At 41.5% G+C, this 13,079-nt stretch overlaps 2 protein-coding genes and 1 long non-coding RNA gene across 3 annotated transcripts; 2 read left to right on the top strand and 1 right to left on the bottom strand.

Moving 5' to 3' along the window:
• Nucleotides 1–6,247: 6,247 nt before the first annotated feature.
• LOC114453600 (enkurin-like) lies at nt 6,248–9,044 on the top strand. Its single transcript, XM_028433550.1, has 5 exons — nt 6,248–6,436; nt 7,963–8,108; nt 8,186–8,400; nt 8,487–8,633; nt 8,867–9,044. The coding sequence occupies exons 1-5, from the start codon at nt 6,357–6,359 to the stop codon at nt 9,038–9,040; spliced, it is 762 nt and encodes a 253-aa protein (XP_028289351.1). The 5' UTR covers nt 6,248–6,356; the 3' UTR covers nt 9,041–9,044.
• LOC114453602 (uncharacterized) lies at nt 8,429–9,974 on the bottom strand. Its single transcript, XR_003672456.1, has 3 exons — nt 9,814–9,974; nt 9,258–9,571; nt 8,429–8,701 (listed from the first exon to the last, which is right to left on the bottom strand). It is a non-coding gene; the product is annotated as an uncharacterized LOC114453602 (long non-coding RNA).
• A 525-nt stretch (nt 9,975–10,499) lies between these two features.
• On the top strand, nt 10,500–12,064 carry LOC114453418 (enkurin-like). The gene is made up of 5 exons (XM_028433309.1): nt 10,500–10,732; nt 11,074–11,219; nt 11,298–11,512; nt 11,598–11,744; nt 11,978–12,064. Exons 1-5 carry the CDS (start codon nt 10,653–10,655, stop codon nt 12,062–12,064), a joined length of 675 nt encoding a protein of 224 aa, XP_028289110.1. The 5' UTR covers nt 10,500–10,652.
• The last annotated feature ends 1,015 nt before the right edge of the window (nt 12,065–13,079 follow it).

The raw sequence follows: 13,079 nt of genomic DNA, 5'->3' as shown, positions 1-13,079 counted from the left end.
AGTTTGGAAGTACTGTTTCAGCACAGATACATCATTTTTCAGATGCCTCAGAGTATGCATATGGCATTGTGTCATACCTACTGATAAAGAATGAACAAGATGAGAAACACTGTGCCTTCCTCATGGGGAAGTCCAGAGTGACTCCACTCAAAAGAGTCACAATCCCTAGACTTGAGTTGACTGCAGCGGTTGTTGCGGTAAAAGTTGACAAAATGTTGCAACAAGAGCTTCAAGCTCCACTGCAACCATCTGTTTTTTGGACGGACAGCACTACGGTGCTTAGATACATTGACAATGAAACTGCTCGTTTCAAAACATTTGTTGCAAACAGAGTTTCCTTGATCCGAGAAGCAACCAAGCCATCGCAATGGAAGTATGTCGAAACGAGTGAAAACCCGGCAGATCAAGCAAGCAGAGGTCTGAAGGCGAAAAGCTTGGTGCAAGGAGGAACATGGATAAGTGGACCAGATTTTTTGTTGAATGAAAATGATTGGCCAGAACAGCCTGTGCGAAGGAACAAAAGCCTTGACAATGACCCAGAGGTCAAGAGCACAGTGGTTGTTAACACAGTGAACGTTAAAGAAAATGCAAAAACAATGAAGCAGCTGATAAGCTATTACTCAGATTGGAATAAGCTTAAACGAGCAGTAGCGTGGATTCTAAAAGTAAGGTGTGTTCTGCGGAAACAGAAGGAAGAAAGAAAAGAGGCATTAAAAACAATCAAGCAAGCTGAAAAGAATCCTGACAGGCAAAAAGTAAAGTTAAAACAATACATGAAGGAACTAAGAGTTGCCTCAGGAAAAGACTCGCTTACCTTGGATGACCTTGATACTGCTGAATTAGAAATAATAAAATTCAGTCAAAGAGAACATTTTGGAGAAGAAATTAAGGTCCTGCAGAAGGGAACACAGCTTAGTCACAGCACTGCATTGTCTAAACTAGACCCGATTCTTCATGACGACATGTTAAAGGTTGGTGGAAGACTTGACAAATCTGCGATGTCGGAAAATGCTAAACATCCACTAATTCTTTCGAAGCACAGCAAAGTTGCCACTTTGATCTTAAGAGATATACATCAAAGAACAGGCCATTGTGGACGCAACTATGTGTTGGCACAACTGAGATGCAGATATTGGATTCCACAAGCCAATTCTGCAATCAGAAAGATCATCAGTAGGTGTACAGTGTGCCGTAGGATGTCAGGAAAGGTTGGTGAGCAGAAGATGGCAAATCTACCTGAAGATCGCCTCCTCCCAGACCAACCTCCCTTTACAAGCACCGGCGTAGATTTCTTCGGCCCGTTTGAGGTTAAAAGGGGCCGGGGTACCATTAAAAGATATGGGGTAATGTTTACGTGCCTCACTATCCGAGCTGTGCACATTGAAGTTGCCGACAGCCTTGATACAGACTCCTGCATCAACGCAATTCGCCGCTTTATATGTAGGAGAGGTCAGGTCACCATCATGAGGTCTGACAATGGTACAAATTTTGTGGCAGCTGAAAGAGAGTTAAAGGAAGCTATCCAACAATTGGACAATAACAAGATCGAAAGAGCTTTGCAGCCAAAGGGAATAAAATGGATATTCAACAGCCCAGCTGCGTCCCATCAAGGCGGGATTTGGGAAAGGCAAATTCGCACAGCTCGAAGGATTCTTAATTCCTTAATGAAGGAACAAACAATGAATGATGACTGTCTTCAGACAATAATGTGTGAAGTTGAAAGCATCATCAATGGCAGACCACTCACAAGCGTCTCAGATGATGCAAATGACGTTGAGCCCATAACTCCCAACCATTTATTGCTTCTGAGGTCTCAGCCAACCATGCCACCGGGAATCTTCTGCAAGGACGACCTCTACACAAGAAGAAGATGGAAGCAAGTCCAATATCTTGCAGATTTATTCTGGACTAGATGGACGCGAGAATATCTTCCACTACTTCAGGAGCGTCAGAAATGGCTCAAACCCAGAAGAAACTTCATGACAGGAGATGTAGTACTGTTAGTGGACAGTTCTTCTCCCCGCAACTCGTGGGTCATGGGGAGGATAGTTGAAACTTTGCCAGACTCCAGTGGAATGGTGCGGAGAGTGAAGTTGAAAACCCGAACCAGCACTCTGGAAAGGCCTGTAAACAAACTGTGCCTGTTGAAAGAAGCAATGCTAGAAGAATAAGAAAGGAAGACGAGTGGATCTTTATGCAGAGTTACAGTTTAAGTTGCTTGGCTCTTAGTGTGTTAAGTTTGTAATTGATTAGTCCTCCAGCCTAACAATTAGGGGCCGGGTAATGTAAGAGCCAGTTAAGTTAATTTATATGTAATAATAATTTAGTTTAAAAAATGTGAAGCAAATAATTTTATTTGAATTATAAAGACCGTTGCTAAAATACATAATTTAACAATTAAAATATGTTAAAGAATTTTTGTTATAAATACGTCATGCTGTCATAGTTTTACGTTACAGTCAGATTGCAGCTAGACACGTAAGAAGCAACACAGTTTTTTGACCGAGCGTACCTTGTCTATTGTATTGTATTTTTTTTGTGTGATTTTAGTAAATCTTGGAAAAGAAGATTCGGTCTCGCTCGCGTTTCTTCAAACTACTGGTTGTTAGGAAGCTGCAAAATTGGGACAGAATTAAAAAGCACAGGAGTGCCAATACAGTGACGTTACATTATTTCGATAAGGTTCATTTGGTCTTCACCTATTTATGAACTATGATAGAATTCTTTTTAGTCAGACCTGTGTCTTGTGTTAGTTCATAAATAGGTGAAGACCAAATGAACCTTATCGAAATATTACGAACAAGTTTTGGACAACAATGTGTCAAAGATTTCCGACGCCTGGAGCAGCTGGAACAAAAAAGGGCACGCTATCGCAACCACCTTAAATTCAACCTGAGATGCCGAGACGAGGGAGTAACACCACCAAGCTTGGAAGTAAAAAACCCCATCCCAACCCAAAATGCAAATAGGATAATAGAGAAAACCCGCACAGCGCTCCTTAAAGAAAGGATACGCTGCACGACAAGCAAAATAACCAACATCAACACAGAGATAAAAACACAAACGGAAGCTTTCAGACTGAAATACCCCACGGAAGAAAACACACAGAAACTCGTAAAAGAACACCTGAGGCAGACGCACGAAATATTTTTTGAACGGACAAAGGTAAGACACATCAAAAAACTGGACAGACTAATAACACGAAAACAACATAGAAATAAGGACACAGACGAAGCGGAAAAAGAAAAATGGGTCAAAAACATCTCACAACGCCGCCTAACAAAGATAGAAATAGACGTCCTGTCTCGCGGACTTAACTATGCTGTCACACCAAACAAAATACCACACGAAGAGTTCATCCTAGCCACCGTATTAGCGTGTCAATCCATACCGGACCAGGGGAAAAAAGCAGAGCTAAGGAACGAGATAGCAGGTATTCTAAAATCCGCAAAAATACCACCAGCTAACATAACAAAAGAAGAAGCCAAAGCAATTAAAACATTGGCACAGGACAAGAGCATCACAATCATACCCGCGGATAAAGGTAGGACAACAGTCATTATGGACACTAAGCACTACGAGCAACAGATGGAAAACATGTTAAAAGACACTGAAACATATGAACCGCTCAGAAAGGACCCCACAGAAGAAAAGAAAAGGACACTCAAAACACTACTCAAACCATTACTACAGGAAGGTAAAATAGATAAGAGCACATACAACCACCTCATGCCCACAGCCAGTATCACACCACGAATATATGGCACACCCAAAATCCACAAACAAAACACACCACTACGCCCAATAGTGGACAGCATTGGATCAGTAACATACAACCTATCAAAAGCACTAGTTGACCTCATAAAACCACTACTAGGCCTCACCGAACAACACTGTAAAAACTCAAACCAGTTAGCGCAGGAACTCAGGGACACCACAGTACACCCGGACGAAATATTCATATCACATGACGTAATATCCCTCTTCACCAAAACACCAGTAAACGTAACACTGCAGATAGTAGAGAACCGCCTCAGGACAGACAAGACACTACACAAACGGACCAATCTAGCAGTTAACGACATAACCCGGCTGCTACATTTCGTATCCACATCCACATATTTCCAATTCAGGGGTATTTTATACAGACAGAGGGAGGGCTTTGCAATGGGGGACCCACTCTCAGCCATCATGAGTGGTTTTTTTTATGGAGGACCTAGAAGAGAAGGCCATCTGCACGGCACCTGCACAATGCGGTCTCAAAATGTGGAGGAGATACGTGGATGACATCCTGGAAAAAATAAAAACTGGCCACACACAGGAGTTAACAGACCACCTCAACAAAATAGACAGCACAGGAAAAATCAAATTCACACACGAGGAGGAAAAAGACAGTACGATAACCTTTTTGGACATAAACATCACACATCTACAGGACGGCAGCATAAAAATCAAAATTCACAGGAAACCCACACACACCGACCAATACCTGTTATGGACGTCTGAACACCCCACCGCACACAAACTCTCCGCCGTACGAACACTATTCGACAGAGCCACCATGATCACAGACCCACAAGACAGACAGGAGGAGGAAAAACACATCATAAAGGCCTTAAAAAAATGCCAGTACCCCATGTGGGCAATCAAAAAAGGAAAACAACAAATCGACAACAGAAAAAACAAAGAAAAAAAGAGAAACACAAACCAAAAACAAAATAAAACAATGGTGACACTCCCCTACATCCGTGGAATAACGGAGAAAATACAAAGAGCAATGAGGAAACACAACATCAATACACCCGTCAAACCACATCGGAAACTCAGACAACTACTGGTGCACCCAAAAGACAAGATCGAACCGGACAAAAAATGCAACGTCATATACGAAATACCCTGCCTGTCCTGCAATAAAACATACATCGGTGAAACAGGAAGATCATTCAGCACACGGAAAAAAGAACATAAAACAGAATGTGAAAAGGAATCAGCTGGGATGAGCACAAGGGCAACAAAACAAAAAGCACAACAAGAAAACCTGAAATCAGCAATCTCGGATCATTGCAAAAGAGAAAGGCACATTATGGACTGGGATGGGGCAAAAGTGATCGGAAACGAGGACAACAAATTCAAACGGTGGATTAAGGAAGCCATCGAAATAAGGAAGCGGGCCAATAGGACAATGAACCGGGACGAGGGAACTTTTACACTGTCCCACACCTGGAACACTGTCCTGAGGAGACCAGACTGCTGTCCCACACCTGGGACACAGCGCTGAGGAAGCCGGACTACAGGTGGCGCTGTTCCCCCACTACCTGGAGTAGTGGGAGAATGGCGCCACAACCTGCATAAGATCAGCTGGCAGACACGTCACGTAACATCATGTGACTTCTGAGGAAGACTGCAGGAAGTAGTCGAAACATGTCAAGGTAAAACACGAGACACAGGTCTGACTAAAAAGAATTCTATCATAGTGACGTTACATTGTTATTCATAGTTTTAGGCAAGACGCTCACCTCAGGTCTTGGCTTTGTGTCCTCAAATCTCGTTGACAAATGTCTCAGCAAAGTCACAGCTTATTTTGTTGAATACTATGAAAGAAAGAATCACTTTCAGGCACATTATTCCGCAGGCTCCATAAACAACTACGGCCAGCTCGGAGGGACAAATTTAATCACTACGGAAGCGCAGTAGGAACCAATTCCCCCTGCGTTTGTTAGTTATGCATTATAATTATTTACAGAAGCTACATATTACACAGCACATTGAATCAATACGACTGTATAATTTAGGGCAACAAATGTGCTTTTAATCGCGAAAGAAATAAATATAAAACTGATTGAACGGGTGCTGCGTTCAAGTGCTCGGTTAATCTCGTAAATCATTGTTATAAAGTCGAAGGTACGATTTTAACGGGCGTTATTTTGGAAATCCATGAGTTCAAGACAATAAAGCAAAGACTAAACATTATGTGATTGTGTTTACAGCGACTGCTAAGTTGAAATCTAATATTAAAATCAGCCGGTGCTGATAATAGTATAGAACGTAGGCCAGGTCCTCCTCTGTAGGTGTGTGTGCGTCTGTAGCTAAAACAAACCCATGGTATGCAGACCACTGTGCGGACAGAATATAAAGCAAGGAGCATAAAGGTTATACGTGACAGATCAGATATCATGGGAAGACATGCGTTCAAAAATACCTACTATACCAGAATGCAACACCTCCTCCGCAGGTTGCCTAGCAACTGTCCTGCGCTTGTGTTGGCAAACAAATTCGAGCAAGCTTTTCTTCAGGTTATTATTCGGCCACAGAAACCACTCAGTTGATTCGTACCTTTTGGGTTGAAATTATTCAACATGCCTGAAGGTGTGAAGCCGCCAGAAAGCATCTACAATTGCATTCCAGAGAAAGAGCGGAAGATTGAAAAACCCCCGCTGTGAGTTACATTATCTTAGCTAACTCACTTAGCTAGCCACCATGCTAATTTAGCTAACTACTTTGTTGTTTGCTGTTTACCCTCACACACACACACACACACACACACAAAAGTATTTGATCTATGTTGGATTTACTCAACAAGGAGCTCACAATTGACTTATTTAACCCTCATGCACTGTTCGGGACATTTTTGTCCTCTGAGAGAAATTTTTCTGTTTATTTTGGCCATAACTTTGTCAATATGTGGACAAATTGAATAATTTTTGCTCAACAAGCTTAATTTTACATAATTTTTGTTAATATGATTTTAACATTTTTCATTGGTCAACAGTACACTGTGGGCAAATTCTACCCCCTAATGTGTTGTTCGGGACAAAAACGTCCCCTAACTTTAACAGTTTTAAAAATATATTAGATAAATATTTTTTTGAATTTTTTTTGCATTGACCTTTTAATTAACTTCAGTTCTAATCAACAGTAGTGAAAAAATCATTTTCCCCCAGGATTTTAACCCTTTAATCACCAATTTTATAAGGGGTGGTGCTGAAAATTGGAAAAAAAAGGCACAAAAAGGCTAATTTTTAATAGAAAAGGTGAATGTGGACTGGATTTTTTTTAACCTTTATTACAGTCTTGGTCATGTCAAACATCAGTAAAAAAATTGACTTTATTGCATTATTGGTTTTTGCACAGCACTGGATTTTCTTTTTTTCTCCCATTTTGTCCCATAGACTTACATTATAACCACTTTTTTTTGACTGCACAGCCATGGCACTACATAATCATGCATTCTTGATTGTTGGTGGTTTACCCTGTTGGTAGGAGGTAAAGTGTGATTTTTACAGTTAATATGGTCATTAAGTTGTTAACTGTAAAAATCACAAATTTTACCTCCTACCAACAGGGTAAACCACCAACAATCAAGAATGCATGATTATGTAGTGCCATGGCTGTGCAGTCAAAAAAAAGTGGTTATAATGTAAGTCTATGGGACAAAATGGGAGAAAAAAAGAAAATCCAGTGCTGTGCAAAAACCAATAATGCAATAAAGTCAATTTTTTTACTGATGTTTGACATGACCAAGACTGTAATAAAGGTTAAAAAAAAATCCAGTCCACATTCACCTTTACTATTAAAAATTAGCCATTTTGTGTGTTTTTTTTTCCAATTTTCAGCACCACCCCTTATAAAATTAAAGGGTTAAAATCCTGGGGGAAAATGATTTTTTCACTACTGTTGATTAGAACTGAAGTTAATTAAAAGGTCAATGCAAAAAAATTTCAAAAAATTATTTATCTGATATATTTTTAAAACTGTTAAAGTTAGGGGACGTTTTTGTCCCGAACAACACATTAGGGTAGTGTTTGCGAACAGTCCATGAGGGTTAAGTGACAGGAGTTGTGTTTTTTGGCTTAACTTTGTTTGTTATGAAAATGAAGAAATGATCAGTTGTATTCTTTTCTTGAACCTCTGAAATGATTTTAGTGACTGTAGTAATTGATTATTTCGGTCTGTTTGGTAAAGGTATATGTCAAAGCACAGGCCAGCTGTGCTTCTTGAGAGCAAGTCAAATAAGGATGCGAGGAGAACTATGGGACCGGCAAAAATAATGGTGTCGCCTCCTGATAACTACCTCAAGAAGCGCTCAACAGAGGCGAGAGTGTGTAAAAGTGAGTTCCCCAGTTAGGCTGTTTGATTTTCTTTTGAGTGTTGATTATCAGTTTCTTCCTTTTTTGCGTTCTTTCAGACACACCTCCCTCAAAGCACGTCCGCACTGTGAGAAAGCCACCAGTTCCTTTGAGGACTGAGGTCCCACTCATGGGAATCCCCACCAAGAAGGCCTGTTTAAACACAACTGTAATGGTGCCGAAGAAACCGCATCCTACAATTGTAGACAGCAACAAAGGATCCAAGCAGCTCCTTGAAAACTCAGGACTTGTCCCAAAATACAGCCGTAAAAAGGTGTTTTCTTGAATTACTCAATACATGGTTTAGTTACAACAGTTTTATTTCAAAACATGTCTAAAGTTTCCTCCTTCTGTTTGCAGGACTATGGTCAGGTGCCTGAGTACCTGCTGCAGCGCAATGAAGAAGAGCGAATTGCTCAGGAGAGGCACGAGGACTTTCTGAAGGAGCAGAGGGAGCAGGCATCCATGAAGAACCTGTCAGAGGAGGAGCGTCAAGCTGTCCTGGAGGTACCTAAAAACATGGCTACACAGCGGCAGTCCTTTTTTTCTGAAACAGCAGGGGATCATTCAGGCACCTGGAACCAGTGAAGAAGCACAGGAAATGAACAGAATGATTCCATTACTTTAGGGAGAGGAATGAACCTTTTCAGCATCCATCAACTATTGCCAGTACCTTTTATTGACTCCTGTTTACTCTATAAAATCTCTGAATCCTGATATTTATCTCTCTGTCCTTCTAGACCCTGAAGAAAAACTGGGATAAGGTGCACCATGAGTACCAATGCCTGCCTCTCATCATTGAAACCCTGTCGAGGAAAACCCATAAGCTCCGACTGGAGGAGGCCATGACGCAGCTGGAGAGGGACATCAACCTCTTCGAGAGGTTCAAAACCATCTACATACCCAGCAATTAATACATTAAAGGGGTCAGATTTACTCCAATAAATGTCTCTACCATTCTTCCATTGACATTACACATGTATGGCTCAGACTAACAAAGACACACTTTCAATGATAAATCTATCTTTGATTCTTTATTGATTAACTAAACATCAAGGTTTAAGTGACGATGATGATATATAATCATCATATATAGAATCACTGTGGCAGAGAAGTTACACAAAGCGTCACCTTCCTCCTCCAAGAAACGCTGTCCACCAACTGCTGCCAGTTTGGCAGACACAGGCATCTTCCATGTCGGTTCCAGAACGTCATCATCCACATCTATGAAAGGCAGCCCCAGTTTGTGGGCCACAATCTTTCCTACGGTGGTTTTCCCTGCTCCAGGAGGACCCATGAGGAGGATATTCTTGTCCCCCTGGAAGGCGGGTTTGGTGGACAGCCATGATTTTGGTGTTGATGCGGAGCTCAGGCAGAATCTGGCAGTTCTTAAAGCAAGCTGGTGTGCTCTCAGTAAACCCATTCAGGAATCTAATAAGAGCCCCCTGCGAAGGACAACAGTTAAACAGGCTTTACTAAGACCTATGAGGCTGCGACATACGTGTGCAGTTAGCACAGAACACTTAACCTACAAGTTAAAGTAGGTCTTCTTTTTTTATTTAATATTACTGAACTGACAGCCTCCTGCTTTCTTCAGAGAGCTGCGACAACTTTCCACGTGTTTTGCAGCTTGTAAATAACAAAGTGACGTTACATTGTTATTCATAGTTTTAGGCAAGACGCTCACCTCAGGTCTTGGCTTTGTGTCCTCAAATCTCGTTGACAAATGTCTCAGCAAAGTCACAGCTTATTTTGTTGAATACTATGAAAGAAAGAATCACTTTCAGGCACATTATTCCGCAGGCTCCATAAACAACTACGGCCAGCTCGGAGGGACAAATTTAATCACTACGGAAGCGCAGTAGGAACCAATTCCCCCTGCGTTTGTTAGTTATGCATTATAATTATTTACAGAAGCTACATATTACACAGCACATTGAATCAATACGACTGTATAATTTAGGGCAACAAATGTGCTTTTAATCGCGAAAGAAATAAATATAAAACTGATTGAACGGGTGCTGCGTTCAAGTGCTCGGTTAATCTCGTAAATCATTGTTATAGTGTGAAAGTACGATTTTAACGGGCGTTATTTTGGAAATCCATGAGTTCAAGACAATAAAGCAAAGACTAAACATTATGTGATTGTGTTCACAGCGACTGCTAAGTTGAAATCTAATATTAAAATCAGCCGGTGCTGATAATAGTATAGAACGTAGGCCAGGTCCTCCTCTGTAGGTGTGTGTGCGTCTGTAGCTAAAACAAACCCATGGTATGCAGACCACTGTGCGGACAGAATATAAAGCAAGGAGCATAAAGGTTATACGTGACAGATCAGATATCATGGGAAGACATGCGTTCAAAAATACCTACTATACCAGAATGCAACACGTCCTCCGCAGGTTGCCTAGCAACTGTCCTGCGCTTGTGTTGGCAAACAAATTCGAGCAAGCTTTTCTTCAGGTTATTATTCGGCCACAGAAACCACTCAGTTGATTCGTACCTTTTGGGTTGAAATTATTCAACATGCCTGAAGGTGTGAAGCCGCCAGAAAGCATCTACAATTGCATTCCAGAGAAAGAGCGGAAGATTGAAAAACCCCCGCTGTGAGTTACATTATCTTAGCTAACTCACTTAGCTAGCCACCATGCTAATTTAGCTAACTACTTTGTTGTTTGCTGTTTACCCTCACACACACACACACACACACACACACACACACACACACACACACACACACACACACACACACACACAAAAGTATTTGATCTATGTTGGATTTACTCAACAAGGAGCTCACAATTGACTTATTTAAGTGACAGGAGTTGTGTTTTTTGGCTTAACTTTGTTATGAAAATGAAGAAATGATCAGTTGTATTCTTTTCTTGAACCTCTGAAATGATTTTAGTGAATGTAGTAATTGATTATTTCGGTCTGTTTGGTAAAGGTATATGTCAAAGCACAGGCCAGCTGTGCTTCTTGAGAGCAAGTCAAATAAGGATGCGAGGAGAACTATGGGACCGGCAAAAATAATGGTGTCGCCTCCTGATAACTACCTCAAGAAGCGCTCAACAGAGGCGAGAGTGTGTAAAAGTGAGTTCCCCAGTTAGGCTGTTTGATTTTCTTTTGAGTGTTGATTATCAGTTTCTTCCTTTTTTTGCGTTCTTTCAGACACACCTCCCTCAAAGCACGTCCGCACTGTGAGAAAGCCACCAGTTCCTTTGAGGACTGAGGTCCCACTCATGGGAATCCCCACCAAGAAGGCCTGTTTAAACACAACTGTAATGGTGCCGAAGAAACCGCATCCTACAATTGTAGACAGCAACAAAGGATCCAAGCAGCTCCTTGAAAACTCAGGACTTGTCCCAAAATACAGCCGTAAAAAGGTGTTTTCTTGAATTACTCAATACATGGTTTAGTTACAACAGTTTTATTTCAAACATGTCTAAAGTTTCCTCCTTCTGTTTGCAGGACTATGGTCAGGTGCCTGAGTACCTGCTGCAGCGCAATGAAGAAGAGCGAATTGCTCAGGAGAGGCACGAGGACTTTCTGAAGGAGCAGAGGGAGCAGGCATCCATGAAGAACCTGTCAGAGGAGGAGCGTCAAGCTGTCCTGGAGGTACCTAAAAACATGGCTACACAGCGGCAGTCCTTTTTTTCTGAAACAGCAGGGGATCATTCAGGCACCTGGAACCAGTGAAGAAGCACAGGAAATGAACAGAATGATTCCATTACTTTAGGGAGAGGAATGAACCTTTTCAGCATCCATCAACTATTGCCAGTACCTTTTATTGACTCCTGTTTACTCTATAAAATCTCTGAATCCTGATATTTATCTCTCTGTCCTTCTAGACCCTGAAGAAAAACTGGGATAAGGTGCACCATGAGTACCAATGCCTGCCTCTCATCATTGAAACCCTGTCGAGGGAAAACCCATAAGCTCCGACTGGAGGAGGCCATGACGCAGCTGGAGAGGGACATCAACCTCTTCGAGAGGTTCAAAACCATCTACATACCCAGCAATTAATACATTAAAGGGGTCAGATTTACTCCAATAAATGTCTCTACCATTCTTCCATTGACATTACACATGTATGGCTCAGACTAACAAAGACACACTTTCAATGATAAATCTATCTTTGATTCTTTATTGATTACTAAACATCAAGGTTTAAGTGACGATGATGATATATAATCATCATATATAGAATCACTGTGGCAGAGAAGTTACACAAAGCGTCACCTTCCTCCTCCAAGAAACGCTGTCCACCAACTGCTGCCAGTTTGGCAGACACAGGCATCTTCCATGTCGGTTCCAGAACGTCATCATCCACATCTATGACAGGCAGCCCCAGTTTGTGGGCCACAATCTTCCTACGGTGGTTTTCCCTGCTCCAGGAGGACCCATGAGGAGGATATTCTTGTCCCCCTGGCAGGCGGGTTAGGTGTGCTCTCAGTAAACCCATTCAGGAATCTAATAAGAGCCTCTCCCCCTGCGAAGGACAACAGTTAAACAGGCTTTACTAAGACCTATGAGGCTGCGACATACGTGTGCAGTTAGCACAGAACACTTACCTACAAGTTAAAGTAGGTCTTCTTTTTTTATTTAATATTACTGAACTGACAGCCTCCTGCTTTCTTCAGAGAGCTGCGACAACTTTCCACGTGTTTTGCAGCTTGTATAACAAAGTGACGTTACATTATTCGATAAGGTTCATTGGTCTTCACCTATTTATGAACTATGATAGAATTCTTTTAGTCAGACCTGTGTCTTGTGTTAGTTCATAAATAGGTGAAGACCAAATGAACCTTATCGAAATATTACGAACAAGTTTTGGACAACAATGTGTCAAAGATTTCCGACGCCTGGAGCAGCTGGAACAAAAAAGGGCACCCTATCGCAACCACCTTAAATTCAACCTGAGATGCCGAGACGAGGGAGTAACACCACCAA

This window comes from Parambassis ranga, chromosome 20, assembly GCF_900634625.1.
Source record: "Parambassis ranga chromosome 20, fParRan2.1, whole genome shotgun sequence".
In the NCBI taxonomy this organism is placed as follows: domain Eukaryota; kingdom Metazoa; phylum Chordata; class Actinopteri; family Ambassidae; genus Parambassis; species Parambassis ranga.
The sequence above is the reverse complement of the archived record's forward strand: the minus strand, read 5'-3'. Positions and strand labels throughout refer to the sequence as shown.

What these genes read in the sequence shown, in the direction of transcription:
- LOC114453418 (XM_028433309.1), top strand. Translation starts at nt 10,653, where the DNA reads ATGCCTGAAGGTGTGAAGCCGCCAGAAAGCATCTACAATTGCATTCCA. An exon ending in AGAGGCGAGAGTGTGTAAAA is followed by an intron (nt 11,220 to 11,297) that starts GTGAGTTCCCCA and finishes GCGTTCTTTCAG; the next exon opens with ACACACCTCCCTCAAAGCAC. An exon ending in AGCGTCAAGCTGTCCTGGAG is followed by an intron (nt 11,745 to 11,977) that starts GTACCTAAAAAC and finishes CTGTCCTTCTAG; the next exon opens with ACCCTGAAGAAAAACTGGGA.
- LOC114453600 (XM_028433550.1), top strand. Translation starts at nt 6,357, where the DNA reads ATGCCTGAAGGTGTGAAGCCGCCAGAAAGCATCTACAATTGCATTCCA. An exon ending in AGAGGCGAGAGTGTGTAAAA is followed by an intron (nt 8,109 to 8,185) that starts GTGAGTTCCCCA and finishes GCGTTCTTTCAG; the next exon opens with ACACACCTCCCTCAAAGCAC. An exon ending in CAAAATACAGCCGTAAAAAG is followed by an intron (nt 8,401 to 8,486) that starts GTGTTTTCTTGA and finishes TTCTGTTTGCAG; the next exon opens with GACTATGGTCAGGTGCCTGA.